The sequence below is a fragment of the Idiotropiscis lumnitzeri genome, chromosome 16, assembly GCF_059441095.1.
Source record: "Idiotropiscis lumnitzeri isolate Australia: NSW breed Sydney's pygmy pipehorse chromosome 16, RoL_Ilum_1.0, whole genome shotgun sequence".
In the NCBI taxonomy this organism is placed as follows: Eukaryota; Metazoa; Chordata; class Actinopteri; order Syngnathiformes; family Syngnathidae; genus Idiotropiscis; species Idiotropiscis lumnitzeri.
The window spans coordinates 3,565,546-3,592,385 of NC_142406.1; the positions used below are offsets into that span (position 1 = coordinate 3,565,546).

The 26,840-nt window shown below is 40.8% G+C and overlaps 2 protein-coding genes and 1 long non-coding RNA gene across 3 annotated transcripts; 2 read left to right on the top strand and 1 right to left on the bottom strand.

Annotated features, from left to right (window-relative positions):
• The first annotated feature begins 83 nt into the window (after positions 1–83).
• LOC148320886 (putative acyl-CoA dehydrogenase 6) lies at positions 84–12,140 on the top strand. The gene is made up of 9 exons (XM_088319447.1): positions 84–305; positions 5,210–5,330; positions 9,047–9,176; positions 9,871–9,977; positions 10,053–10,220; positions 10,299–10,472; positions 10,919–11,080; positions 11,166–11,316; positions 11,853–12,140. The coding sequence occupies exons 1-9, from the start codon at positions 84–86 to the stop codon at positions 11,941–11,943; spliced, it is 1,326 nt and encodes a 441-aa protein (XP_088175573.1). The 3' UTR covers positions 11,944–12,140.
• A 475-nt stretch (positions 12,141–12,615) lies between these two features.
• Positions 12,616–14,236, bottom strand: bet1 (Bet1 golgi vesicular membrane trafficking protein). The gene is made up of 4 exons (XM_088319448.1): positions 14,039–14,236; positions 13,724–13,830; positions 13,567–13,623; positions 12,616–12,845 (listed from the first exon to the last, which is right to left on the bottom strand). Exons 1-4 carry the CDS (start codon positions 14,055–14,057, stop codon positions 12,690–12,692), a joined length of 339 nt encoding a protein of 112 aa, XP_088175574.1. The 5' UTR covers positions 14,058–14,236; the 3' UTR covers positions 12,616–12,689.
• A 4,035-nt stretch (positions 14,237–18,271) lies between these two features.
• Positions 18,272–25,345, top strand: LOC148320888 (uncharacterized). The gene is made up of 3 exons (XR_015846826.1): positions 18,272–18,432; positions 20,955–21,060; positions 25,220–25,345. It is a non-coding gene; the product is annotated as an uncharacterized LOC148320888 (long non-coding RNA).
• The last annotated feature ends 1,495 nt before the right edge of the window (positions 25,346–26,840 follow it).

The following is a 26,840-nucleotide window of genomic DNA, read 5'->3' on the forward strand; positions in this document are numbered from 1 at the left end:
AAATGTTTGTTTTATTTTATATTTTATATACTTTCCGAAGCACAGTATTGCGTTCGCCTCAGCGCCGGGATCTGCTTCTGCGCATGCGCAACAAAACCCAAACAACAATGGCGCTCCGCTGTGGCTCTTTGCGTTTAAATGCGCTTGTTAGCGTCCGTCCTTTCTACAAATATGCTTCGTTTGGCGTCCGCGCGTTTGCTGACCACGTGTCATCCCAAAGGGTAGCAAGTAGCGGCTCGGAGCCCACGACCGATCATGTCCTCTTCACACCAGATCACTTTGCGATAAAGGAATCTCTTAAAAAGGTACGACTGTCTGCTAACGACCATTAGCAAGCTTTTTCGCGTCATGCAAGCAAAGGTTAATATTAATGTGACACTTTATGTCCGTGAGTGTCACGACCATGTTGTGTCCAAATCGGCTGCGGCGCATTAAGTGGGTGAGGGGTCAAAGTGCAGTCACTTTTAACAATACTGTACGCACTCGCAGATCACTTAATTAGGTACACCTGCACCAAGCACCCTTGCAAGCATTCTGCCTGACTAAAATAATGCACCGTAAGTATTGATTCGAATATATACAATGGAGAAATAATTTATTATTTTTTTTAGCAATGATTTGGGGAAGAGTCGGGGAGATTCCCGAATCCCAATGTGTCATTGCAGTGACGTTGATGTGGCCCAATATCGGCTGTTTCCTCAGCCCCCCTTCATTTTAAAACCCTTGCTTGAATTGTATGCCCTGTTGCAATGTCTCTGCTTCGTGGAGAAGTATCTGTTCGCAGCTATAAATCCATTGTGATTCTCAGCTGCCGCTTGAAAACGCTAAAGTTCCAGCTGTGAACGAGACCGCTCCATGAGCTTAAACTTTTTCTTGAACCTCTCATTTGTCATCCTATCGGTTTGCTTTATAAGCATGCTTCTTGCTGTGGAAATGAGTTTCTTCACCCAATATTTTACAGTAGACAGCCCAGTTCATTGGCCCCTCAATGTGATGAAGACACCTGGTATCTTTGTGGGAAAACAGGCTTTGATTTTTTTATTTTTTTTTCATCCTCTAAACAATGCTGGTCTAATTGAGGGCAAATTACTCATTTGACCGCAATACTTTCGCCTCAGCTTTTTCTGAGTTCAGACGTTCATTCAAAAACATAAGGCATGCCTGTACATGTTCTTTCTCAAGCAGACGCTGCCTTGCAAGATCATGCACGAATCTCCAGACTGACGGCACCTAATGGGTCATTTTCGGTCTTCTACTTCATCAATAAGGAGCAAATAGAACATTCACTAGAGGATCAAATTATTATTTCCCCCGCTCTGTGTATTGTTGTAATGCAGAATCTATGGAGAGCTGGAACGAAATTGTTGAATTTGTATCACTATTAATGCAGATTGTTTAATACACAGGTCGAGCCACCGACTTCTTTTTCAGCAATGATCAATGCTCACCGACCGGTTACAACAACGCAAAATATTGCATCACTCCTCCTAACAGGCATCAGTTAACGTGCCTTCCAGCATGTTGCGTTTAAAAAAAATATGACTGCATCCAAATACATGTTTTGCAATGTTCTCTCATGGCTCCAGCTCCACCAGTCAACAAAATCATTTCACTTTGACCGAGGTTTTGACTTTGTACCGGAAAGGGGTTTGAATTTAGCAATCAGGTTGTGTGCGTGCTCTCGTCTTTCCGTTGTCTGCTGAAAGTCTCACTCCCCAGATGCTAACTAAAATCAATGCAGTGTACAGTACATCATCTTAAATGGATGGCAAAGCAATAGTATGTTGTTTGCTTTCGTTTTCTCTCGGAGAGATGTTTGTGTTGAGTGCGTGGGACTCTGGGTTTTGTGAAGCTGCCCATCAGATATTGCAGATAGTTACGCACAACATTTCACAACTTTTTGTTTTTTTTATAAGACTCGGAAGGAGTGGTTTACGCTTCAATCTTCTTCTGGTTAACCATTTTTGTAGAAGTTATTCCAAAAATAAAACCCACTGTGTTAGTAATCAGTCTATTTTAAAAAGCACACAGATATTTGTAGATTAGACGGTCAAAAAATAACAACAGCAGCCAAATTTAGGGCAGACAGCCGAGACCTTGCGGTAAATGGAGGGAAGCGTTCTGTGTGACTAAACCTTCAAAGGATGTCGGGAGGTTGAAAATAAACTGGCGCAGGGAATATGGGAAGGATGAAAATGTGAAAGGGAAATACAGAACAATATGCTGTTAGGGCGGGAAAAGGAACATGAGGCGGTGTGGTTTAATAAAAGAATCTGCCGAAGCATAAACGGAAGTTTGTAAAAGATGGTCCCGTATATAAATTGTCATAGGAAATCCCTCAGTGAGGATTCAAGGTCCGACTGGCACCGTACCAACGTTTCCACTGCATGTGTTGTTGGCACTTGTGTGTTTACTGAATGTGCAACAAAAACAAACCATAGATGTAGTATTAGAACCACTCTTCTTGAGTTAGTCGTCGTGCTTTATTACGTCAAAAGAAATTTTTATATATATATTCCAAGCCATTTTGGAGTTGGCTTGTTTTTAGAAGGCTGAACTGTTAACTCATTCACTGCCAATGACGGCTATAGTCGTCAGAAATCTTTTTTTTTTTTTAGCTTGGCTGGCAGTGAACTGTTAAGTTAGCATAACAATTTGCATAGAGAAGGTCACCGTTGTGTTTTGTGATCTTGCTGCAGGACCTGATAATGCAATGTTCTTGACCCTGGCTTAGCACAAAAGTCTGCTGATGTGAACGCGTCCTGGTATGTAACACAATAACCTTTGTGAAAGCATGCAGCATCCCTCCCCAACGTGCCGTTTGTTTCCCGTTCCAGCGCACGGTTGTCCCTCCCTTTCCCTCCTCAGGATCTGAACTTTGAACACGGATGACTTAACCTTGGAATAATGGCGGCCATTGCTTGTGTTTTACTGTTTGCTCTCACGAGCGCAACCGCCGCAGCTTTTCAAGGTTATACTTTGTCTCGCAAGTGCAAACTTGTCTTAACGGCTTAATGAAAGAACAATAAAGGAGGAAGTCCATAATCCTTCATGAAACGGACGCCTCATTTACCGTGTGTTATTGGTTGAGGCTTATTTGATGATTCCCATCACCGCTAAATATCGTTTCCGTGTAAGCAAGGCATTGCTGATCATCGAGAGCATATCGTCTTTCGTAAGGAACGCGACGATAGATAAGGAATGCGACGATAGAGAGTTTTGTTGCAGCTACTAGGACACCTTGTTTGAAATGTTTCTGCTTGGAGTTTAGAAAGGAATATTACTAATAAATTGTATAATTTTGGTGGTGACCCAAGGAAAATTTTGACAATGTTTGCCGTTTTTAAACATGGACATGCAATGAAATTTTTGGTAAATATCAAGAGCAAGTTATGATGCGTTTAAAAATAATGTTTTTTGTAACGTCCTGTTTGGCACCTAAAAATTGTATAGATCCAGTTTGATAACTAAAAGAATTTACATGAACTGGACTGAAATATTCCAGACTGACCCACGCCTGGTCAGGCTGAGCCGAGTGGTTTATACTTTGAGTTCCGAGTGGCCACAAAAATAGTGCTGTAAGAACATCACAATGGGTTGGTCATTTCTAAGCACTTCTCCAGCCGCTGACCACTTCCCGATTCCCAAGATGAGTCATGTTGCCAAAGTTTACCCGCTCGACAGGTCATTCTAAAAAGCAATTGCCCACCTGCTCTTCACTCTTTTCAGACTTTTGGTTCGTGACTCACAGAATCTGCTGCTCCGATGAAGACGAGATGAATCATAACGCCACGTTACCACTGAAATGTGATTGCTCTCCATTTTGAAGAATATTATAAAAAAAAAAAAATTGGTGGAATGATTACAAGAATCCATTGTTTCCTCCACCTTTGTGAGTCAGTTGTTTGATATAATTATACAAGCGAACATGACGCTGTTCAGTTTGACTTTTTGCATGTTGACCTGTGGATGAGAAAATGCAGTACTTCCACCCACCTCCTACTAGAGACTGAATACTTTGGATGAGGGTTGACTGGAAACCGTTTAGTTGAGGATGTTTTTATGTACCCATTGTGGAATGACAAAATATAACGGAATTTACTTGATCGGTGTGGGGAAAGGAAACAATATGAGCATTGTCGTTTAATCAGCTCAGCAGACGTTATATCCAGTATTTTCTCTGTTACAGGAGTGTGTTTGATTGACGTGATGATTTTTGTTCATCAGCGTGAGTTAGCGGGTGTCTTGATCTGGGAATGCATTTCTGCATGTGCTTTAGTTGGATTTGCAGATAGATTTCCCATTTGTTTGTTTTTAGCGCGGACCCACCACCCTCCTCACCTCTTACCTTGTGTGAGGCATCCGAGTTGTTAATGCCACAACATGTAAACTCTAACCGTTACTGTGACTGTCGCCCTCGCCTCCAAAGTTAACTGCGGTAGGATCCATTTCCCTCGCGAGAATCAACAGTTAGTCACTGATTGCGCAACAATCATTTGACTTGCTAAATATTCAAAAATTCCGCCAAGCTCTTACCACAACATATGTTTTTTGATCTTCATTTGAGCGTCAAACATGAACTGTTTTGATGTTCTTGTTGCTAAAGCAAAAGAGATTTTTAAGCACTTTATTGGAACATTTTGGGGGACACCCATGCGTGTTCCAGCATGACTGTGCTCCAGTGTGCCAGGCAACATCCAGAATGACATAGGGCAAGAACTTGAGAGCCTCAAATCTATTTATTTATATTTATGGAACTTGTTGACCATATGTGTATCTTGGCTGAATGCCTCACGATCTCTGTTTTTTTTAAGCATTTATTTTATACTTAAGTGTTCTGCATTGGGATTTGCGCCAAATCACACATCTGCTTTTTACCATTTTGTATGTGACCAGCCATGGTGTGTAAAAAGTACACACAAGGGGGAATACCTATGTATGCTGTCATTGTATTCCTCACCACCAGCGTTCTCGATTCACCGTGTAATCCATTTTCCCAGGCTGCTCTCTATTCATTGATATGTAATGCATTTTGTTGCTGTCTGCTAGAGAAAGATTACATAGCTTTTAGGGGGAGATGTGTAACATATCTTTGTATGTGATGCCGTTGCATTTATTTTTTTCTCTTGTAAGGGAGATCATTGCACACACGTGCAGTAAAGATATCACCCGATCTGAATATTCACGCAAGTCCGCCTGTTTCCCATAGATCATCGACCAGGAGATCAACCCATATGTGGATCAGTGGGAAGCGGAGGGCAAGTTCCCGGCACATAAAATCTTCAAGATCCTAGGAAGTGCTGGTTTTCTTGGCGTCAACAAGCCCGTTGGTGAGATGTGCTTGTTTGTCTGTCTCTCAGATGATCAAGTCTAAAAATTCATCAAATTATTATTATTTTTCTTTTTACTTGCACCTGACCCAAGTATCATTCCTGCTATATCGCCATTTTTCTGTGAAGAGATCTAGAAAGGCATTAGTGGTCCACCGACGTCTTAGTGGCACATTTGAACAAGTAAATGATCGTAAACTCGTTACGACATGTTTGTCCGCAAAGTGAAAACATAGATTTGAACCAGTCGAACTGCTTTTCAAATGCAACCTGGAGCTTGTGTTTGTTTGTTGACATCGAATGCGTCCATCACAAATGCTTGGGTCCGCAATAACACTCAGACGTTCTCCGACACATAAGTTGCACATTGATTCAGCCGGAATGATTAAAAAAAAAAAAAAATGTAGTAGTAATGAATGAGAGCGATTACTCATTGAGGCCTCGATCCCACAGACGTGTGTTGTCTGGATCAGTTGTCATTTCCATGATTAATGTGCAGCATATCAAGTAACTGAAAAGGAGCCAACATGAATAACACATTTAAATATTTCAATCAAAATCATGTTAGAAACTGATAACTCGGTATTTGATTAAAAAAAAAAAAAAAAAGTCTTGCTGTAGTTGAGCAGCTCACTCGTCCTTGTATTTTTTTTGTTTCTTTGTGATTGTCAAGCATTCTGATGAGTATCGCTTTGAAGCGTGGCACGAACGTCCTGCAACAGCTGTTGGCTTACATCGAAACCAGATGTGCACCCAGATGTGTCGGTGATGGATTTGCAAAGTATTTCTTTCAGATTTTTTTTTTTTTTCCTCAAATGCTGAAAGTCAAGCGTTCACCCCACTGCTATTCTGCAATAAAAATGTTTCACACTTTCACAATGTTAGTCAATGAAATAAATCTTTCAAAATATTTAATGTCTAAATAATTTCAATTACTTAAGATCATAGTCAGCATAAGATCTAATTAATAATATTTGATCTAATATTTTACGGGGAGCTTTTTTGCAGCCCTTCTATTTTCTTTTGCTGTAATCGCAGACATTTGTTGCTTTCCATCATAACATAAACGGTAAACAATCCACGCACTTTAAGTCGCTTGAAGATTTCACCGGCAGTGTGTAGGTCAGGCAAGAGGGCGGGCGAGGGAATTAAAATGTGCTGAGTACACACACCCCGAGCCTTAGTTGACAGGATTAGAGAGCGATGACCCGGGGGACGACTGTGCAAAGACTCAATTCAATTATCAGGTAGCAAAGAGTCTTTGCAGTGATACACCGCACAACAAACACGTCAAAATATTTTATGTATTTGCCGTGGGAGCACAGGTAAGCAGGAATTAGATGAGTCTACCTCTCAGGGTGAATGTAAACACGGTGACGGGCCAAGGGAAAGCAGCGGTAACAAAAATAGTGTACGTGATTAAACAATATCTTGGCGGACTCTAATGACATCATTTGTAATTTAATCTAGACAAAAAATAGATCTATGAACAGTCTACAGTAGATGAAATATTTTGAAGCCTTCGCTCCTCCCTGACTGTCACTTTAAGAAACAACCACCGGCGTGTTGACATGACCTACATTTTCTCATAATCGAATTTAAACTGCATAGAAAGTCTAGCTTGAGCAGACTTGCCCGCTTACGTCCCAAAAAAATCTGCACTGACGTCCCAGTTTGGAGGTGATGAATCTGAGTTGACTCTGTTTGCAATCATTTTTGTGGGGTTTTTTTTGCGGCCTTGGTCGTGTGATTCCAAATTTTTTAAAATTGTCGGCCATCCAAAAGGCATGACTTTTGCAGCCATGATTTGCGTGAGCACGGAAAGTCCACCTTACCTGTCAAAACATAGGAACAGGAAGTTTTCCTAAGACAGCCGCGTCAGGGGGAGAGGACGGTGATGACCTTTGGCACCCTGCCTGGCTTCCTCTGTCCTGACAGGGAAGAACTCGTCTTTCACACCATGGCAACGGCAACTTGGTTGACGGATAGGGAACTGGCAGCCAAAATTGTTTCCCATCCGTTTCGCTAGAGGAGCTTGCATGATTGCTGCTTTAGTAATCGTCTGACGAATGGATTTCGTTGTTTGGTTTTCCCCACGCATATTACTAATGGCGTGATGTTGCGTATTTGATAGGATTGTGATAGTGATGCATGCAATTTATCCATATTATCCATTACTACCAATTGGGCTGTGCTTTTTTATATATATGCTTTATGTTCTATGGGTACTGTAGTTTTGAGACACCGCAGTCGGGCGAAATATTTTTATGAAGTGCTATGCTGACTAATTCATTAATAATAAAGACAAAAATATTTTGCCCTATTACAGTTATTATTTTTGTCCTCTTAAGGGCCCGCTGGCCTCCTGTTCCACTGTAGTATCTGTGACTTTCAGAAGTGTTTAGCTGGCTGCTAACGGGCTAAGCCACTCAGTGTGTTTTCAAATATATTTAGAATATTAAATTTTCAGTTTGTCAGCACAGCCGGTTCTCAATGTTTATTTTATTTTTTTTCCTCCTTATTTTTCTCAAGCTGCTGCCCCTCCCCTGAAGTCGTGTTCCCCTGCAGGGTCGCCACGGGGGAGGGGACCTGCAGGCTCACAACCTCTGTTCTAGTTCAGCCCGATGGTGTCGAGTCGGGTTCTTCAACACCAAATTGGCCCGTTTCTTTGTGGACGATTCACATTTTTTTTTTCTTTACAGAATAAAATTATGATAACCAATAAATGGATTACGTAATTAAAAAAAAATATCAATATAATGACTAAAATTACTTATTTTTGGTCCGGTGGTCCTAATGATTGAGCCCCACCATCAAATACAATACACAAAACATTATTTAAATTCCTTCAATTCACATATTTGTTTGACGGTGGAACTCGAGCAGATGAGGGCCAATGCTGAGGAACATCTGCTGCTCAGGAGAAGCATGAGAGTATCGGATTGACTTTTGAGATTTGAAGCATACTTGTTTGTTTTTCTTTCGCATGTTTGTTCAACTCGACAGCCCGCTGTTGAGTTTTAAGCGGGATAAACCTCGGCGCTTCCTTCTGTCCACATGATCCACCGCAGGGTTTCCAGCGTGCACTATCGCGCTCTCGCTGCACCTGTTTCCTCTTAGTTTTGGCGAGCTCTCTTCCAACCCCCACACTTGAGTTTGCTTGGCCTACTCTCGCTCACTCGTGCGCTTGTCCCCAATTTTCCCTATTGTTCCATTTATCCTTTGTCTATCTGCTGACTGTGCTTTTTATTATTTCATAAGTAGTCAGGTAGGTGGTACGTATGCAAAGTTTGCAGAACCGTGTATTAAATATTCCCCTAATTGTTCATTGTGAGTAAGTGCCAAAATCCATCAAGCACTGGACCGCTTAAGTTCGATTAGTTTAGTGCCAGGTTGTATGTAGCAAGCCAGCACGAGTTGATGATGATGATGTCAATTTTTGTCGACGGTGGCCTTGTGTTTATTCTGGATGTGGATGGCTGCACAGTGACACAAAACGAAAGCCCGATTCATTAACCAGGTGCGAATATAGTCCATCCATCTATTATCTGAGCGGCGTTTCAGAAAACGGGCTCTTTAGTTCATGTGAGGTGCTTTGATGATGAAAGGAGCCAACGATAGAAATGCACATTTTTGATTTGTCTCCATGTGAACTACTCTTAACGTGAGTCCAAATGAATGCTTTGAGTTTTTTCGCATGGTTTTATTTTTATTAGATTATGGAGGCTTGGGACTGGACTACAGCTACAGCGTCGCAGTGTCCGAGGAGCTGGGTCACATCCGCTGTGGAGGCATCCCCATGGCCATCGGCGTTCAGACCGATATGGCTACGCCTGCGCTGGCCAGGTAACAATTCCGTCAACATCCTGCATTGCACGGCTTAAATGCTTTGTTCTCGCCGTCCGCCCACGGCTTTGGCAACGCGTCTGTAAGGAGATGCATATTTAGCCTTGGAGCTAATCTGCCTCCAACGCTGGGATTCTTTTACCTTGAGGATAACAATACTCGGTATGTCAGCTCTTTTTTTTTTTTTTTTTTTCCTCACAACACAAAGTAGTAGCCTAAACCTACACATACAGATGTGTTTTAAGCAACAAGTAACACCTGTGTCAAAATTGCTTTGAAATTCTAACGTATATTTTTTTCTTTCTCTTTGGTTTTGTTTATTGTACTATAATTAAATCTCCCTCGACTTGTCAATGATATACTGAATGTGTCTCAGTGAAATTTCTCCCTCATGTTGCCCCTTTTTTTTTTTTTTTTGTTCTTCTCTCGCAATAAAGTGACTTGAGGTGACATGAGACAAAGCTCAGAGAAATAGATGAGTACGTCTCATGAGTTTAATTAGGGGAACCATTCTTGCCCGAAACAAGGTTAAAATAATCAAGGGCATTGGGAAAAAAAAACTGGATGCAGCTGTAATTGCCTTAAGCATCGCAGGATTGTCTTAAAACTTTTTTTTTTTTTTTGCCTGAATGTCAGTTTTGTTGATTTTCTACGCCAAGCTCGTTTCTTGTCAATTGTGTGTGTGCATGAACAGGTTTGGTTCGGCTGAGCTCAAGAAAGAGTTTCTGCTTCCGAGCATCCTGGGGGACAAAGTTGCCTGCCTCGGAGTTAGCGAAGTTGGAGCAGGTTCTGATGTCTCGAGTGAGTTTCTATCTTTCCGTCTTCCGGTCATAAAGTAAAGTAGACCACCTTCTAACACAACTGGCATTGGTCCAGACATTAAAACCAAGGCAGTGAGAAAAGGAGATGAATATGTGATCAATGGGGGCAAGATGTGGACGACCACCGGCACCCAGGCGGACTGGATGTGTCTCCTCGCCAACACCAGCGACGGCCCCCCACACAGGAACAAATCTCTCATTTGTTTGCCCATGAACTCGCCTGGTACGGTCAACGTGTAACGCCGCCGCTATCGGAACAAGTTGGCATCGGTTATCATCTTTGCTCACTTCTCCGTTTTAGGAGTGCACATCGCTCGGAAGATCGACAAGCTGGGCATGTGGTCGTCAGACACGGCCGAAGTGTTTTTCGAGGACGTCCGTGTTCCCTGCAAGAACGTCATTGGCCAGGAAGGCATGGGCTTCACCTATCAGATGCTCCAGTTCCAAGAAGAGAGGCTCTGGGCTGCGGCCAATAGTGAGAGAGCTTTCCTCCTTATTTGTCCTTTGCGCTTCATGTCATCCATTTCCCACGTATGTTACTGTCAGCGGTACATTTTTATGAGGATTTCCTTTGCACTGCCAAGCAAATCAACAAGGAGGTTGAGTTCACTTCAGGTCAAGCCATCAATCTTGTTTAAGGCGGTTTGTTTGCGTTTAATTTTGACAAGCGTCAGATAATGTTTGGCAAAAGTGATGATGGAATTTTTTAATTTAGTTGTGTTTATTCAAGTGTTATGCGTGTGGTGTGGGAGTGATTTAGTACTGCACTGTGTCATATTCAGAGGTGTTTGTGACATTTTGCAACTCGAGTTAGCTACAACTGAACATTTCTTTGATGAATACATTTTGGGCGTCATTATTTCTTGCTAATTGCAAGTGTTCAAATCTCTCCCCTCATATCTGGACTCTGAACGCCTCTAGTCTTGACCACAATGGACGTCATCATTCAGGAGACCATCAACTACACTCGACAGAGGAAGATCTTCAATCAGCCGGTCCTCTACCACCAGGCGGTCCATTTTAGGTTGGCCGAGCTGCAGACAGAAGTGGAGATGCTGCGCGCACTCCTCCACCAAGCCACAAGTAAGGTTGAATTGATTATCCTCCAAATGCAAATCTCGAATATTGAAGAAAACACCTGCATTCTCTTGCTCTGCGGCGTGTTCAGCGTTGTATATCAAAGGCAATGATGTCACCAAGATGGCGTCCATGGCCAAATTAAAGGGGGGGCGTCTGGCCAGAGAAGTGAGTGACAGCTGTCTCCAGTACTGGGGAGGAATGGGCTTCACCAGTGATGTGCTGGTCAGCAGATTCTACAGGTATGCACCTGGACTGAATTGAATACATATAAAATGTACTTTTGAATTAAATTCATAATTAATGGGATAATTATTTTAAGTTTCTCCCCTCTATATTTAGGCGCACTGTTGAAACTGTACACATCTGCTTAAATGCTATAATTTCATTTAATATTTATTTTATTAATTTTTTTAGGAATAAAGCGTCTTCCTTTTTTTTTTGATGAACACTTGGGCCTACTATGTTACTGTAATGTTGGTCATTATGGTGGTACTTGTTGATTATTTATTTTTTTTTCTCTGTGTAAAAAGTTTGAGAACCACTGTCCAATAGCATTGATTGACAGCATACTGTGTAATAATCATGTTGGTCATCGTTTTTAACATTTTTTACACTCCATTAAAGTTGACCTTGAGGCAGCTTGTGCAAAGCACTTAATACGAAAAATGACTGCAGTGGCCGTGATGACACTTTACTGACAGATCAAAGTGCGCGTTACACGGTACGTGGGGAGAAAAAATAGGAGAAAAAATAACTAACTTTGCCCTTTCCGCAGAGATTCCAGGTTAATGTCCATCGGCGGAGGGGCAGATGAGGTCATGCTCGGAATCATCTGCAAATACATGGACATTCTACCCAAGAAGTGATGACATCAATGATTTTCTCAATATCATTCACTTGGTAACAGGAACTTCTAAAACAAATTTTGATGAGAAACAAAGCTAATCACCCAAGTGCATCTTATTTCTTGATCATAAGAAGTTGGGTAATTTAGTCTGGATGACGTTCAAAGGAAATCCTTGCATTAACATCCGTTAATAATACAGTGAATGTTTTATCAAGGCGCCCAATTTGCATTTTGTTTGTATTGATTTCTCACTTTTTTTTTGGGAGGTGACATTTTTCTGTCAGTCGATTGAACAAATACAAAGTCAGTTTTAATTGAAGGAAATGCCTTATAATTGTTTATGAGTTAAAAAGATCATAAAATGTTTATTTACACATTTCACATTTTTGCCCCCCTCCCCCTCTCCCGCCCCAAATATGTCATATTCTCTAATACAGTTTACCCTTTGTCTGTGAGCAGATAAAACATCTTTCAGAGAGAATTGTATAATTTAGTTGCGCTCAGTGTTAAGCGTAAAAAACAAGATTACATACACAGACGACTCATTTGTCCATTTGCGAACTCTGGCATTGCTCAATTCGTAATCAAGTTATCTTCTATGTCACAACGCAAAATCTCATCACATCAGTCCCTGTACGCACATCTAATTTTACAACATGTGTATATTTGGGGCATGGAATACACAGGATAATATCATTGCAGAGCATTTTTAATAAACTTGAGTTATTCGGAGGTGTGCGTTCAAAGTCCGACAAGATCCAGTTGTCACCTCAACTTGATGAACCAGTAGAGTACAAAGAAGACAAAAAGGCAGAATAGCAGCATGTAGCACAGCAGTTTGGTCTGACTGCCTCGGGACAGCTGTTTGACTCGGCCGATGGTGGCGCCGAGCAGGCCGCCTGTTGAGTCAAAGTCCGTGTCCTAGTGGGAGAATTGGGGACAAGAGAAATCCTCAATTTAAACGATTCACTACCTGTAGGTGAAAGTAACTCCTGACAAGGGCAACTTGCCACCGATTTGGACATAGTGAAATTTTATTACACGAATAATCCCAACGATTTAAAAGTTCCCCGGATGTTGTTTGTGACATGCTTTCATCATATACATAAGAGCCGCCTTGTCTCAAAAGTGAGTGTGGACAATTTTAGCATGTAAGGTTACAAAGTATATTGGTATTAAAGTACCACGATATCTTGCAATCAAACATTACCACTCTTTGTTTCTGTTTGACACAGAGCAAACAGTTCTCCAAAAACAGGTTTTTGTGTATGTGAACTAATAATAAACAGCTTTAACCTAAAAATGTGGATCGATTAAATGCTCACTAACCTCTTTTTGGAATCAGGTAGGTCACAATGGGTTTACTTGGTTGTTTAATTTCACACTTGGGCAGACACTTCAGTGACAATTAGTCTTTTTTTTTAATTTAATTTAATGTTCTAAAAAGTTCTAAGTGTGAACTTGTATTTACTTACACATTATTTTTCCTAATGAACTAATGCAGTGACATAATTTTTTATACTATAATGTTGCTAAAAAGTATTACGTGTGAACTACACATTATTTAGATTTCATGTTGTCATGTTAGGTTTCATGTTGCCTCATCAGGTGTGCTTTCATTTTAAAAACAGTATAAACTCACCATCTCATCCAGCATTTTATTCTGATGCTTCACTTCCGTCCCAATATCGATCGACAGCTGAAAACAAACGTGCAAGTAATTACGTTTGCATGTTGAGTCAATCTTGAAGCGATACGACGGGGAATTGTTGAAAACGGCGACTTTAAAAAATTCTTACACTTTTCAAAGCGCTGACTTTGGCTCTCAGTCCCTCCTGTAAGTGTTCATTTTCCTCTTCGTATACACTGTATCCACTTGCAACATAATTTCCAGATGCTCCATCACCTTGATGACATTAAATCATGAGTACGCGTTTATTTGGATGATATGCGTTCACAAATATATTTGGAGACTGACTATATGATAATGAAAAAAAAATACGTTTACAGTTAATAAGCAAAGCACCTGCTAGCTAGCTAGCCGATGCAAATATCCTCATGCATCGCATTCTGTCATGATTTCTGCACTTAAAACGTTGAAAGGCTTTTCTTACCCAAGCCGGCGCGCCTCATTGTGAAACACGGACGTTATCGCTGTCAATCAGTCTTTGTGTGAGTAATGTATTTTAACAAGAGTCATCAACATCACACCACAGACGAATTTTGTAAAGCGTTGTCGCTGTCAGTCTGTTGCTTCCTGTACACGTCAGCAGCAGCCACGTCATCCTTGTCGAACGGAGGACGACGAAGACCAAAAAGCTAGAGGGAGCTATAGCAAATTTTTGTTTTTGAAGTACTTTACTACAGCTGAAACGAAGGGCTGGATCAGGGGTGCCCAGGATCCTCGAGAGCGCCCTATGCAGCCTGTTTTGGATATCTCCCTCCTCCAACACGCCTCTTCCCATTGATTAGCAAGTCATGCTTAAGTCTGAACAATTCTGATCATTTGAATCAGCTGTGTTGGAGGAGGGAGACATCTAAATGAGGCTCTCGAGGTCTGGACTTGGTCACACGTGCCTGGCAACTGGAGATTTAAGAAGATAAAACAGATAATTTGTCTTACAATTACGTAATTGAAGAACAACAAGGGCTCATGTAAAACAAGCAAGAGATGAGAGGACGCTTCATTTTTATTAGTTTGAATTAAGGAACTACAAATCATTACTGTATAACACTTGGAACATTTTGAAACGTGACTACCATAAATTGGGCCCAGATATGAAAAAAACATTACTGGATTTAATAATGGGGTTTAAGTGCACATGCATTTGTGCTGTGTGGAATCGAAACAAGCTCCTCTGTATTTGCAAAATCCTAGAGGTGCCACTTAGTACTGTTTTCCTTTCCATAGCCGTCCATACATTATCCCCCACCTCGCCTTGCACCGATATTCCAGAAGACAACTTTTATTGATATGGGAGATTAGAAGGACAGTCATGACGCAGATATTGAAAGCCACTATTTCATAAATAAAAATCTCTAAGCCCCTATCTACCATAATTGTTGTCAATTGTTGGCCGCCCAGCCCTTTGGAGGCCGACGGGAGCTATTGCGGTATGCATGACCTTGACACGGGTGTCAAAAAAATAGACAAGTATTGATTGAACTGTGAGCGTGAGTCTCACTTGCCTTTGTGGATCTGTGAGGATTAAATTCATCAGATGGTTCTTTAGGGTGGGAAAGGACATTTGGATCTAATCCCTGCAGAATCTCACTGGATGCAGAGTGCCCCCTAAATGTCGGATGTGGCAAGAAAGTATTTTCCCCTCTATACATTGGGCGCTACATTGCTTCGAATAGAAAATGACCACCCAGGCAGCAAAATAACTAGAACTAACTTTTATATCATAATACAAAAAAAAGCCATGTCCTCCATGGTGCTTTGCAAAATATCGTCAGGGTGCAAAGCATATAGAAACGTACTAAACTAAAATATTTTGTTGTATAACAAGGTGTAAGAGTTTGACAAGTAGAGCGCAACCAGACCATGAAATGGAATTTGAAATTGAATTCTAGCTGGATTCATGTTGTTGAAGCAGAACAGGACTGGCGAAGGTGACGAGTCCTAACCTGTGTCGGGTTTTCCATTAGGGATCGCTTTTGTCCATCCATTCACCCGTTATCTATATTGTTTGTTCTCCTTAGGTTCACTGGTGAGCTGGAGCCTGTATCCAAACTGATTGGGTCAAAGGTGGGATCCACCCAGGACTGGTTTTAATGCTCCTCTGATCTTCATCTAATTGGAATAATTCTTTCGTTTTTTTTTTTTTTTTTTTTTTACTCTGAAATGTGTAGGGCCATTCAACTGGATCATCGTCATTTGCATCCTTTAGAAATAAAATGAAATGTGAATTACATTGTTTTTATTAGTCAAAACGTTTGATCGGATTGATACAATTTAAGGTAAAATTGAATGTGTGGCTACAATTTCCTAAAATAACACTTTACAATGAAATGTCATAATTTAAATGCCGTTACTTTTTATCACTCACACAAATCACACTATACACGACAGGATAATTACACATGATAATCTTTGGAAGCATCCGATTCGTGCGCTCTTGCTGACTTTGTTCAGAATGGAGGCAAAATGTTCTAATTCTCTAATTATCCCCACGTGTGAGAACAAAAAAAAAAATCCCATCCTGTTGCTTCAAGTGACTTTGGCACATTCATGCCTTAGATACATTGCGTACAAGGTGTACTAATACTCCAGGTCATGAAAAAAGATGGGGTTCAGAAATGGCCATGATGGAGGTCACGTCATTGTTAATAACAATCTTCAACTCATCCATTATGCATGAGGATCTCCCCAGCCTGTAAAGTATGGCTGCCATCTGGCAAGACGGGGCTGTAATTAGCTGAAAATGAGAAGTGTTCACCTCTTACTGCATAGTACTGCAGATTTAGCAGCCTAATTTCTCCAGAGGACGGAGCAATGAATGAGTCAGGAGGAGAGGTGTAAGGGAAACTTGCCGTGAGGAAAGATCAAAAGGATGTTATTGCGCTTCTTATTTGCTGTCTCGGGAGGGAGGATTTTTGATTCGCACTCTTAACGCAGCTTTGAAGCACCGTTAAAAGAAGTCCGCGGACTCTTTGTCCGGGCTGCAAAATGCTCTGACTTGTAAATTGTCATGAAACGAGGATTTGGATATGGGATGGAATAACGCGTGGTTCTGTGCAGCCTTTCATTCATCCATAAAAAGGTTTTATGAGATGGGAAAGGAGAATGAAATTGTGTTATTGGATGAGTCACAGGATCGCATAATATCTGTTGTAATATCACAATAAGCATTTTTTTTTCTGAGTCGTATGTGCAGACTAGCCATATCCTAGAAGAGATAAGAACGTTACTAACAAACACAAAAAGAAAAAAAAAAAACATTTTCCTTGTGTACATTTAATCATTCAACTAAAGCGTTTGAAAATTGGCTTAAATGCGAGACAAACGCAGCCATTTAAAAGATCACATTTTATCTTCTGTGTTGCTGAGTCCCCTCAGAGCATCCGCGTCACTCCTCATGAGCAAGACTATAACTCAGAGTAAAATAAGACGTCGCCTCACTGCCACCGTGTTATTATTCACTTCTATCATCGGCGTGCGAGCGTGTTCGCGTGCAAGTGTGTGTCTCCATCTTCAGTATCTCCTTCAATCCTATTTAAGTGCATCCAAAATTCTCACACGTTCGCATGCTCAAATTGAACTTAGATTCGCATTTTGATGCTAACAGGGCGTCCCTCGGCGAAGATTTGAAATGCCACTGACGACTGAAAAACAACATTATTGTTGACATCAGTTTCAAATCACTGTAAAGTGAAAATACAAATTAAAAATCATGACAAATTAAGCAGTTCTCTCCCCTCTGCTGAATGTGCTGAAACCACATGGCGCTCATCTCTCAGCTGTCAGTCAAATAGCATCAGCCCAAAAGCCCTGATTCATTCGCTGACTGTCAATTCAGGCTTTAAAAAAATATTTGTCTCACTTTCTCCCTCTTCTATCTGTCTTTGTGTGATATGTGCACACTCATTGCAAGCGACGAGGCACTCTAAAGTGGCCATGCCAGAAGACTATCGAGATGCATTTTTGGGATGTAGGCATAGCTGGCTAATTGCAGGTCACAAATGCGCCGGATAACGGCTGATGTGAACAAAGGCCCTGAAATTCCTGAATAATAGGAGAGAGGTGACTCGTGCTGTGTCACGGACAAAAAAAAAAAAAATTGGGAAAACCAATCACGACACTGTTTTGCTTGCCTTTTGTCATTTGTTCATTTCTTTGTAAATTAGTATGATTATGTAAAAACTACGAGGAGGAGTGGCACCCCATTACATTTTTGGCAAGGATCAGAATAACAATGCGCCATTGTTACGATCCACTTGCATTGGGGCCAAATGCAGCGCTAATTCCATTACAATTACTTGTGCCTACATAGTCCCATTCTAGTTTGCACGCTGTGTGAGACTGGGACTGGCTGAGAAATCATTAAAACAACTGGTTATTTTTCTATTATATATGCTGCACACGCAGGCGTCCCAGGCTCTCAAACGAAATAATCTGTGCCTTAGTTTTTATCAGGGGGTTGAGGCAATCTTCTAATACTGACTAATTGATTAACGAAGGGAATCGCAGCAGTTCCCAAAGGGAATAGCAGCACTATTATTCCAGTCACTGAAACAAAAGAACTGTTATAGTTGCAAATCTAATACAATCGATGAAAGCTTTTACCGAAATGACGTGTTAATGCTATCCTGTTAACCTATTCTTTTTTTTTTTTCTATCGGCGAGAGGTGGAATTGAGATTCAAACCCAGAACCTCAATACTGTAAGGCAGATGTTCTAACCACTAGTGTTCCACGCCGCCTCATGCTGCTCCTCTTCAGCCTTCGGGTTTGTCACGAGGGGAATAGGTGCTGCCCCCTGCAGGGATGAATTATAAATGACAAGGTTAGTGATGACACACCATAAACGTACATTGAACTCCTTCTTTAGCCCATTTTTTCAAGCAATCACTCTTTGCTGCAAAATTTGCATGAGAAAAGTTCTGAGCATAAAAACAGCAGATTTGCAAGAATGAGTCATTGAGCAGCCAGGAGCAAAAATATGCCTTTGATCATGCAAAACAAAAAAAAAACAACTTTTTTTTTTCCCAAGCAAGATAACATCATCTGTTGTCCTCCTCTTAACAATTTTCACAACTTTAAAAGTTGAGGATGTCATTTTATGGCACCACTGAGACATTTACAAACAGCCCTGTGAGCTAACACAATTGTCATGGGCGCAAATTCTTCCAGCAAACGAGCGAAACAAAATAATACGACCCCGATGTGAACTCAATTAAAAAGCATTATATGAACATAAAAACAGTTTATCACACGCGTGTCGCCAGAGTTGTGGTCCAGTGCACTTTGCTCACTTCTCTGCTCGCTTTGACGCGCATTAATTGGCTCAACACCTCTGCATGACAGCCTTTGACAAATAATTCATTGTTCTCTGAGAAGTGCATTGAATGTCTTTATGGTAATCTGTCTGAGTGGATTTGTGGCGCTTATGGAATACCTGTTACAACTTGAGTGGAGTTGACCGTGGAAACAAGCTGCAAACAGACGCAAAATTTAAAAGTGTGTATAGATCTTTACACTACGTAAGCTAGTCTCGTTCTGTGAAAATCTAGGGCCAGGATTAGAAATTTCCACCTCAAGCCGCGCTTCACTCTGAGTTCACGCTCTAAAAGCAGCCGCTATCTTCCGAAGGAGAAAAAGAAAAGAGACGAGTCAAGCAGCCAAATGTGAATTCTGTTTTTAACACTCCACATAACACCGTGACCCACTTTTCAACCTGCAAAGTGCAATGAAATTTAATCTGATTCTAAAGGAAGGTGCAGGGGATTATTTCTGGTCCATTTTCCCTAATTTTCTGGAATTTGTTATGGAAGGTGTGAATACGGGAAGGGGAGGGCTGCGCCGCTGTGGGAGTGGCCACACCCGACTTTAATCCCAGCCAATCAAAGCAACTCTTTTCAGTGCCTTGACATACATACTGGAGTCAGTGCCTTTATGTGGGCACTTTCAAACTCAATCTTAAACTGATCAAATAAAAGCAAGAATAGAACAAATATTTGTAAAATTGCTTGTAAACTGATTTTTGGCTGCAGTACATTTTGTAAACTTTGCCCTCTTTCAGCACAACAAGCCCGCCAACTTTTTCCATTGATGTTTGCGCATTGTTCAGTGATTGTGTTCTTTACCCACATTATGCTTTTCCCATTTTCAATAATGACAGTTTTGAAGCCTCGAAACATCTGCTCTCACAGGGAGCTGCTTTATTTCTGCAAAAGCATCCTAATTAGTCGTAGGCCGGCACTTGAGCGACTTGTTGGGACCCAAGCTGACAGCATGCAAATGAAGTCCCGTTCCCCATCGCAACACTGCAACAATGAGTCATTGCTTGATGAGGCCCAAACAAACATTTTTTTATTTATTTTTTTTTTATCAGTGGGCCTTCAGAGAAAGATGAGCAGAGGTTTAATGAAGCTTCAAATTAGTGAAACTGAATGAGTTATTTAGGAACTAATGTGCTAAATTGTAACAGATTGCTTGAAGCTGTTCGGCTTATGAATAATGCTTGAAATCTATTCAATATCTGTACACCATGTTGGGCAGAAACCAAAAAACCCTGACGGAATTAAATACAATGATGCGCAAATGCATCTGATGGCTTCCAGTGAGACAGCGAGTGGAACTCCTCCGCGTATCGCAAATCTTCCACGTGAGTCTTATCATTGCTGTTTGTCACCTGATTCATCATCCAAAGCCTTACTTTGAACTCCAAGATAAATAGAAAGATATAGATGCTTGAAAGTGCACAGAGGTGCTTTGAATATTTTTTTTTTCCTAGCAGTTTATGTAAATAAGCAGATTTACTTGCACCCAAATTTAAAAGTAAAAAATCAAAAACTAGTCAAGTGCAGATACCTGCAAAATCGACTATAAATGAACTCTTTGTGCTTTGTTATGTCGCACTCCTGCAAATCGAGACGATAATATTTGTGTTTTGTTACCCCATGCTGTGAAGAGAACACCAAATGGACACTAATCACTTTAGGGGCCGCTTGTGTCATGCTCTCACAATTACCCTCGCAATCAAGTGTTTGCAAACAGTGTTAGCGCTTGGCTGTGTCATGGTGTTGCGTGTTACTGCACCAGAATTAACCTGACGCGATTAAAGGAGTAAGAATCCTCCAATTATTTTCTTATTTTTGAAGTGGTTATGGATCATAATTGCAGAATTACGAAAAACACTGTACAATCTGATGAGTATGGTTAATTTGTTTAACAAGAAGAGGGGCTAAACCTCAATCAGTCACACCTGTGACATACAGCTCTTGTGTGTTCTCAGATTTTGCAGGTGTGCAAGCAAAAATTATGTTGCTAATGTATTTTCTCTTTTACTTTTTTTTTTTTTTACAGGAAGTGCAATACTGTACTCTAGTGGTGTGGGACTACAATACAAGAGGTCCTCAGTTTACCATGCACAGTCCAAATTTGCCCGGCAATCGGCCCATAACCTGTAAAGGTAAATATTTGAATAAAAAAAAACACTTCTAAGCTATGACTATAAATATATATATATAAAACATTCATACTTCTACAATTCTACATGCTTCTAATATAACCAGTTCACAAAACATCTTTTCTCTCAATATGTTGTACTTTGCCCATTGAGAGTACTTCTGTTTTAGTTTACTAAACACATTTATTGATTTAGAAATGAAAATGTATTCATACACATATGTGAAATTGACACAACTTGTAGTGCTAAAAGGTGCAGAGTTGTATTTTTGTTGAACGTTTTAGCCAGAAGAGGATGCTGCAGTCTCACTTATGAGGCAACATAAACAAAGGGACAACCTGCAGACGATCAAATACTTTGTCTGAAAACTAAAACCAGGGGGAGGGGAAAAAAAACTCAAGAGTGGTTAGTCAGAGTTCATAAACAACCAAAGAAATTTATGGAAGATCCCACAAAGTATTTCTTAAACAAAAGCACCCACAACAAAAAGTGTAACAAAGTGAGAATGAATCTTTGATACTTTTTAATGCTGCATCCAAGATTATATTTACATTTTAACAGTCGTTTTAAAAGTTGACATCAAGAGAAGGTCTTCCCCCCCCCCTCTCCTTTTTCTTCTACAGATGTTTGAGGCAGTTCCTCAAAACGATTGTGAGAGGCGTTTTGGACTATGCGTAGCTCTCAAATGGCAAAAGGCATTTGAGTTGATTATAAAATGATGACTTTATATTTAATAGTTGGGATGAACCGGTAGAGTGATGACCATCCAAAATCATTACTAGACTGCAGTCTCAACGATTACCGGCGCTTTACTTTTTACATTTCAATAAAAAGCTTCCGGAAAGCTATTTTGAGAAAGTTGTCTTCGTCGTCGCAGTGCAGTAACTGTTAGCATGTCGGCCTCACAGTGCCAAGAGGAGAAAATCTCGACTCGGTCTCCCAACCACTCCAAAGGAATAGGCTCCAAGTGTTATAAGAAAGTGCATTGGTGTTTTATTTATCTCAATTTATATCTATTTTTAAATAATGATCATGCATGTGTATTTTTATGACCATATTAGAATTTTACCACATAAACCAAAACCGCCTTTAATGTCCAGTTAACACATAATAGTTTGCGCAAGAGACAATAAGAGTGTATAGACCAAAGGTGATATAAAGACAAAAAAAATAAAAACAATAATCAAAAAAATAAGAAAATATTTTAGTTCTAATGTGGAGAAGCATAAACAGAAGGCCGAAGAAGTAGAAGTGAGAAAAGTAGAGCGAGGGATTGAGGACGAGTCCTGGAGAAGAGAGAGAGAGAGAGAGACAACGTGGCAGCCGCTTGTGTCTCATCGAGGAGGAGAGGACTTTGAGTTCACATGAGCATGACTGCCCTATGTTGAAAATATTATGAAATGCTCTCAAATATTGTTTGCACTCAACTCTTATTTGTATCATCAGATGCACTGTAATCATCACCACCGCAGAAAATCAATCGATGTCTAATATTGGACTGACGTCCGTGGAGAAAGCTCTTCCACAATGTTTTCCACTCTTATGGTAGAAATTAATTAGTCTAGAGAGGCCAAACCGAGCTTTTATCAGACGAATCAGGCTGTCCCATTTAGATGGCACTTCCTGTTTAGTTCAAGAAAAGTACAATTTTGCCTTTTCAAGAGTCTGGGCACGATTTTAAAATGAGCACAACAGTAGTTGTTGTCCTGTTAGTCACTCGAGGACATGGCTGGGATCAAATGGATGAATAAATATTATTTGTAGTACATGATCATTTTCAGACTTTATCTTCATAAGTCTACAAAGGCCATATTCATTTATCTCATTCCAAATTATCGGAGTGTTGAGGAAGCGTGTCAACCCATGGAAACATTTTCCTTTTTCCTGCAGGATCCTGTACTTTATACTGGCCATTTTAAATCCATCCCCGTTGTTGTCCGAGCCTCGTCCTAGCTGGAATTTCTTATTAGTCGGATGTCGTGAATGTGAAGCCACCAAGACATTCTGCCTCAGGAGTGATAAAATACCGATCGGATGTTTGCCAAGTGATGGTGTCCTTTAAGCTGCCTTTAAAAGGACGTTCAGCATGACCCACTGAGGAAATATCAACTTGCCGCCGAGCAGACGGCAGGTAATTGAGGGCTTCACCTCTCTTGGGCAATTGCACGCTTTATTGCAGCCCAAATGGGAGGGGGTGTTCTCTCAACAGGCAATCACAGGACACGCGCCTGTAAAGACGAGCTCGAGCTGGAGAGCCGCTGTCGGGAAGGACGGATGTCTTTGTGACTGCGTTCGTCTTTGCACACTGCGGACATGCATGATTTTATTTGTCTATGATTTCAATTTATTTATGGGCCGTAGAGTTAGGTCAGCCATCTATTAATTTTTTTAGAATGCTTGTCCTCAGTAGCTGGTGCCGATTCCCAGTAAGATTCCAAATATTCTATTGTTAGCGACAGCGCTACTGCTAACCTGGTAACCAATTTTGCAGTCGCTTTAACTCAGCACAACTTTTTTTTTTTGCACCTTATTGGATCCAAATCTTGACCCAACATGCTGAATTAATGCACTGCGTACTGATGACTCTGCATTAGCTCAGCCCCTTTTGGACCCAGTGCTGGGTTAGCTATTTCCACCAATTTGGGTTGCCTTCAAGCAAGCAGTTTTAAGCATGTGACTAGAGGCAGACTGGACTTGACTCGAATGGATTACTGCATTGTATTTTCATTTCAGTTATTCTATGGGGAAATATGTTCATCTATGTGTATCAGTCTTATCGAACCTTTCCCAAATTGTTACTGTATCAGTAAACTCGCTAATTGCATCCAGCCAATCACAAACTCAGGATGAGAAGCACGCGTCAGGGTAGATTGGAGAAAAGTGAGGGATGGGTGGGAACATGGTGATGTAGCAAATTTGAGGAGGAGGAGTTTAAAGGGGCATTTTTTTTTTCTTTTCTCCTCTTCTCTTCGCATTGAAAGTTAGAGAAAAAAAATAGTTACCGCCTTTTTTTTTAGTGTCCATCCACACGTTTGTAAGTGTGTTTCCACCCTTAGGGCGTCACCTTGCGCATACGCCCAACTAAACACACCCAAGATGGCACCGGACTCATCCCTCATTCCGCCCCCGCTCGCCTTCCCTTTCTCCCCCTTCCGACCACCAGAGGTGCAGGACGTATACTGAAAACAAGCCTTTGGCTATGGAGATTCCACATGAGCTTCATTCCTTCCCTCAGCTGAGTCTTCCCTCTATTGGTGACAAACTCTGCAGGCTGAGGCAAACCAGCGGGATCGGGGGGGGGGGGGGGGGGGGGGGATGGAGTTTTAACCTTTTGAGATGTCTGTGGAGAATGAATCATGGGGGCCTGCACTGGGGGGGAAGGGGGGGGGGAGCCACCAGAGAAACACATCTGGTAAAGGGGGGGGGGGCAAAGATAACGGAGGGTGCAGCAACGCAATGAAATTTTCACCTTAACGGCCTAGAATCCAAATCGAATAGTTTATAAAGCAGATTTCAAAAAGGATAGACGAGAACCTTTCAGAGTTCTCTAGATGCAAACGGAGGAGGCTGTAAATGAAGCAGATGTCCCTCCCTAAACAATGTTGGAGCTCCACGTAGTAGGCGGGCAGAAGCGGATCAACGCCAGCGCTCCAGTCGCTTTGGCTGCTTTTGGCCTTGCGATGAAGTTTTTCTCTTTGCTTTTACCAAACGGTTTTGCGCCACGAGAAAAGCTCAAGCGAGGGAGTTCGACCCAGCCACGTCATCTGCTAGTCTTTGAGGAGCACCAATGCTCCAATTCAAGCATCGCATTATCTAACTAAATCTTATATCGAATCAAGAGAGGAATGCTCTGAAGCCAGTACTATTTTAGAAATTTAAATGAATATACATATTACATTCTGACTAGTATTGCAGTGTTTTGCAATTGCATAAACTTTTCAAGCAACACTTTGTAAAATGTTAAATGTCCAAACTTAAAACATCGAATTGTCATCATAATTGAGTATATGCATAGAAAAAGTGGAAAGCATGTTGGAAGAACAAATTAATGTGGTTGTGCATTTTGGACCGCACTAAGACTAAATTGGCATCTTGTCTTTGGTCACATAAATATAAAAACAAAACTCGGATGATGTGTGTGTGTGTGTGTGTGTGTTTGCAGTGGACAAAGTTGTGAGGAAGCTCCCCTGATTCTTGCATTGTGGTCATGCTGTCTGACACAAGCTAAGAAAATATGGCGACGTGGTGTCGTTACACACAGGCGCACACTTCACCTGAGGGTGTGAAATATCTTTGCTTCTGTCAAGGCAAAGACATTTACCATGTTTGTTGGTTAGTGTGAAGGGCAACTTCACACATATATTATTTTTTTAACCCTTTGAAGATGGGGGGTCTTCTGTCAAAATACAGACAGGATAAATATAACTATTCACTTGTCACACTGCTTGAAATTATTCTTATTCGGGAGCAGTGGGCAATTAGTATGGTAAAGTCTAAAATGAAATTCATGCAGTTAGCCACCAACCTCAAACCTCACAAATATATAGAGAATTGAGATATATAATATTACTGAGAGTGCTTTATAATTATACAGTTAGAATGCATCTAATAAATACAATATAAAGTGAGCATAAATTTGCCAAGTGACTGTTGTACTATAGCGGTGCATGAAATTAATTCTAGCTCATGGTTCTTGGTCTGCTCAGTGCATCTTTGAATAACGGCTTTTTCAAGAATAATAAGAGGAGCAGAAAGTTTCGGAAAACCAGACATGTTCTCTTCCTCCCCTCCTCCACATCCAAAGCTCACAGTGGACACGTGGAAGAATTTTCTGGTCATCATGAAGTTCAGTTTGGAAAAAAAAAAAGAACGAGAGAGAAAGAAACAGAAGAGGTGGGAAAAGAAAAGAAAAAACGTTTTTCGTTCCTTGCTCAGACTCCTCCCCTGCATTATGAGTGGTTGCTGGAGATCATCTGGTCAACAAAGCAAAGTAGGTGGGAAAGGAAGAAGAAAAAGCAGAGGCTGTAAAAAAAAAAATGGAGATGTGGCAGGATGTAATAATAGCATATCGGAAATAAAGGATAGCAAAGGAACTGAAGAATTGAAGTGAGTGCAAGGATTCTTAATGATGACTCTTTTCAACGGAGACTCGTTTTCTCCTTCAAGAGTCTGTGACGTGTCCATACTTGCTTCAAACAAGGAATGACTCCACGTCAATGAGCAAGACCCCCAATGTGTTTATCACACCTCCATTCGCCGTTTGTGACGACCAATCAAAGCAGAATTTTGTCATTCCTCGCTTTGTCCAAAAAGGACGTAACTAACCACATGACATATATTAATAAACTTTTGAAAAAAAAAAAAAAGCTTATTTCGTACATTTCTTAAAGTTCTTCTTTGTATTTGAAAGTTTGAGAAAAGCTCAATTTTGTCATTTGTCGCTCTGGGAGATTACACAAAATTTTTATCAGTATGTCGTAACGCTAAAAGAAACTTCATAAGGTACACCTGCAAATGTGAAGCAATGAAAAAAAAACAAAAAATTTTTTAATGTGGTCATTTAGCAAAATAAAACAACCAAAAATCTTCGAAAGTAGTTGCTTAGATGTCACTGACAGTTGCATCTCTGTAAAAGCTATGTTTTTATTATTAATCTGACTTTTATTAAATGTAAATTGAAAAAGTAAAGAATATTCACATGGCGCTTTTGCATGTCTGCATGTGGAAAAACTACCGTTAATCGGATGGAGCCTTGCAGAAAACAAGATGGCAGCCTCTCTCGC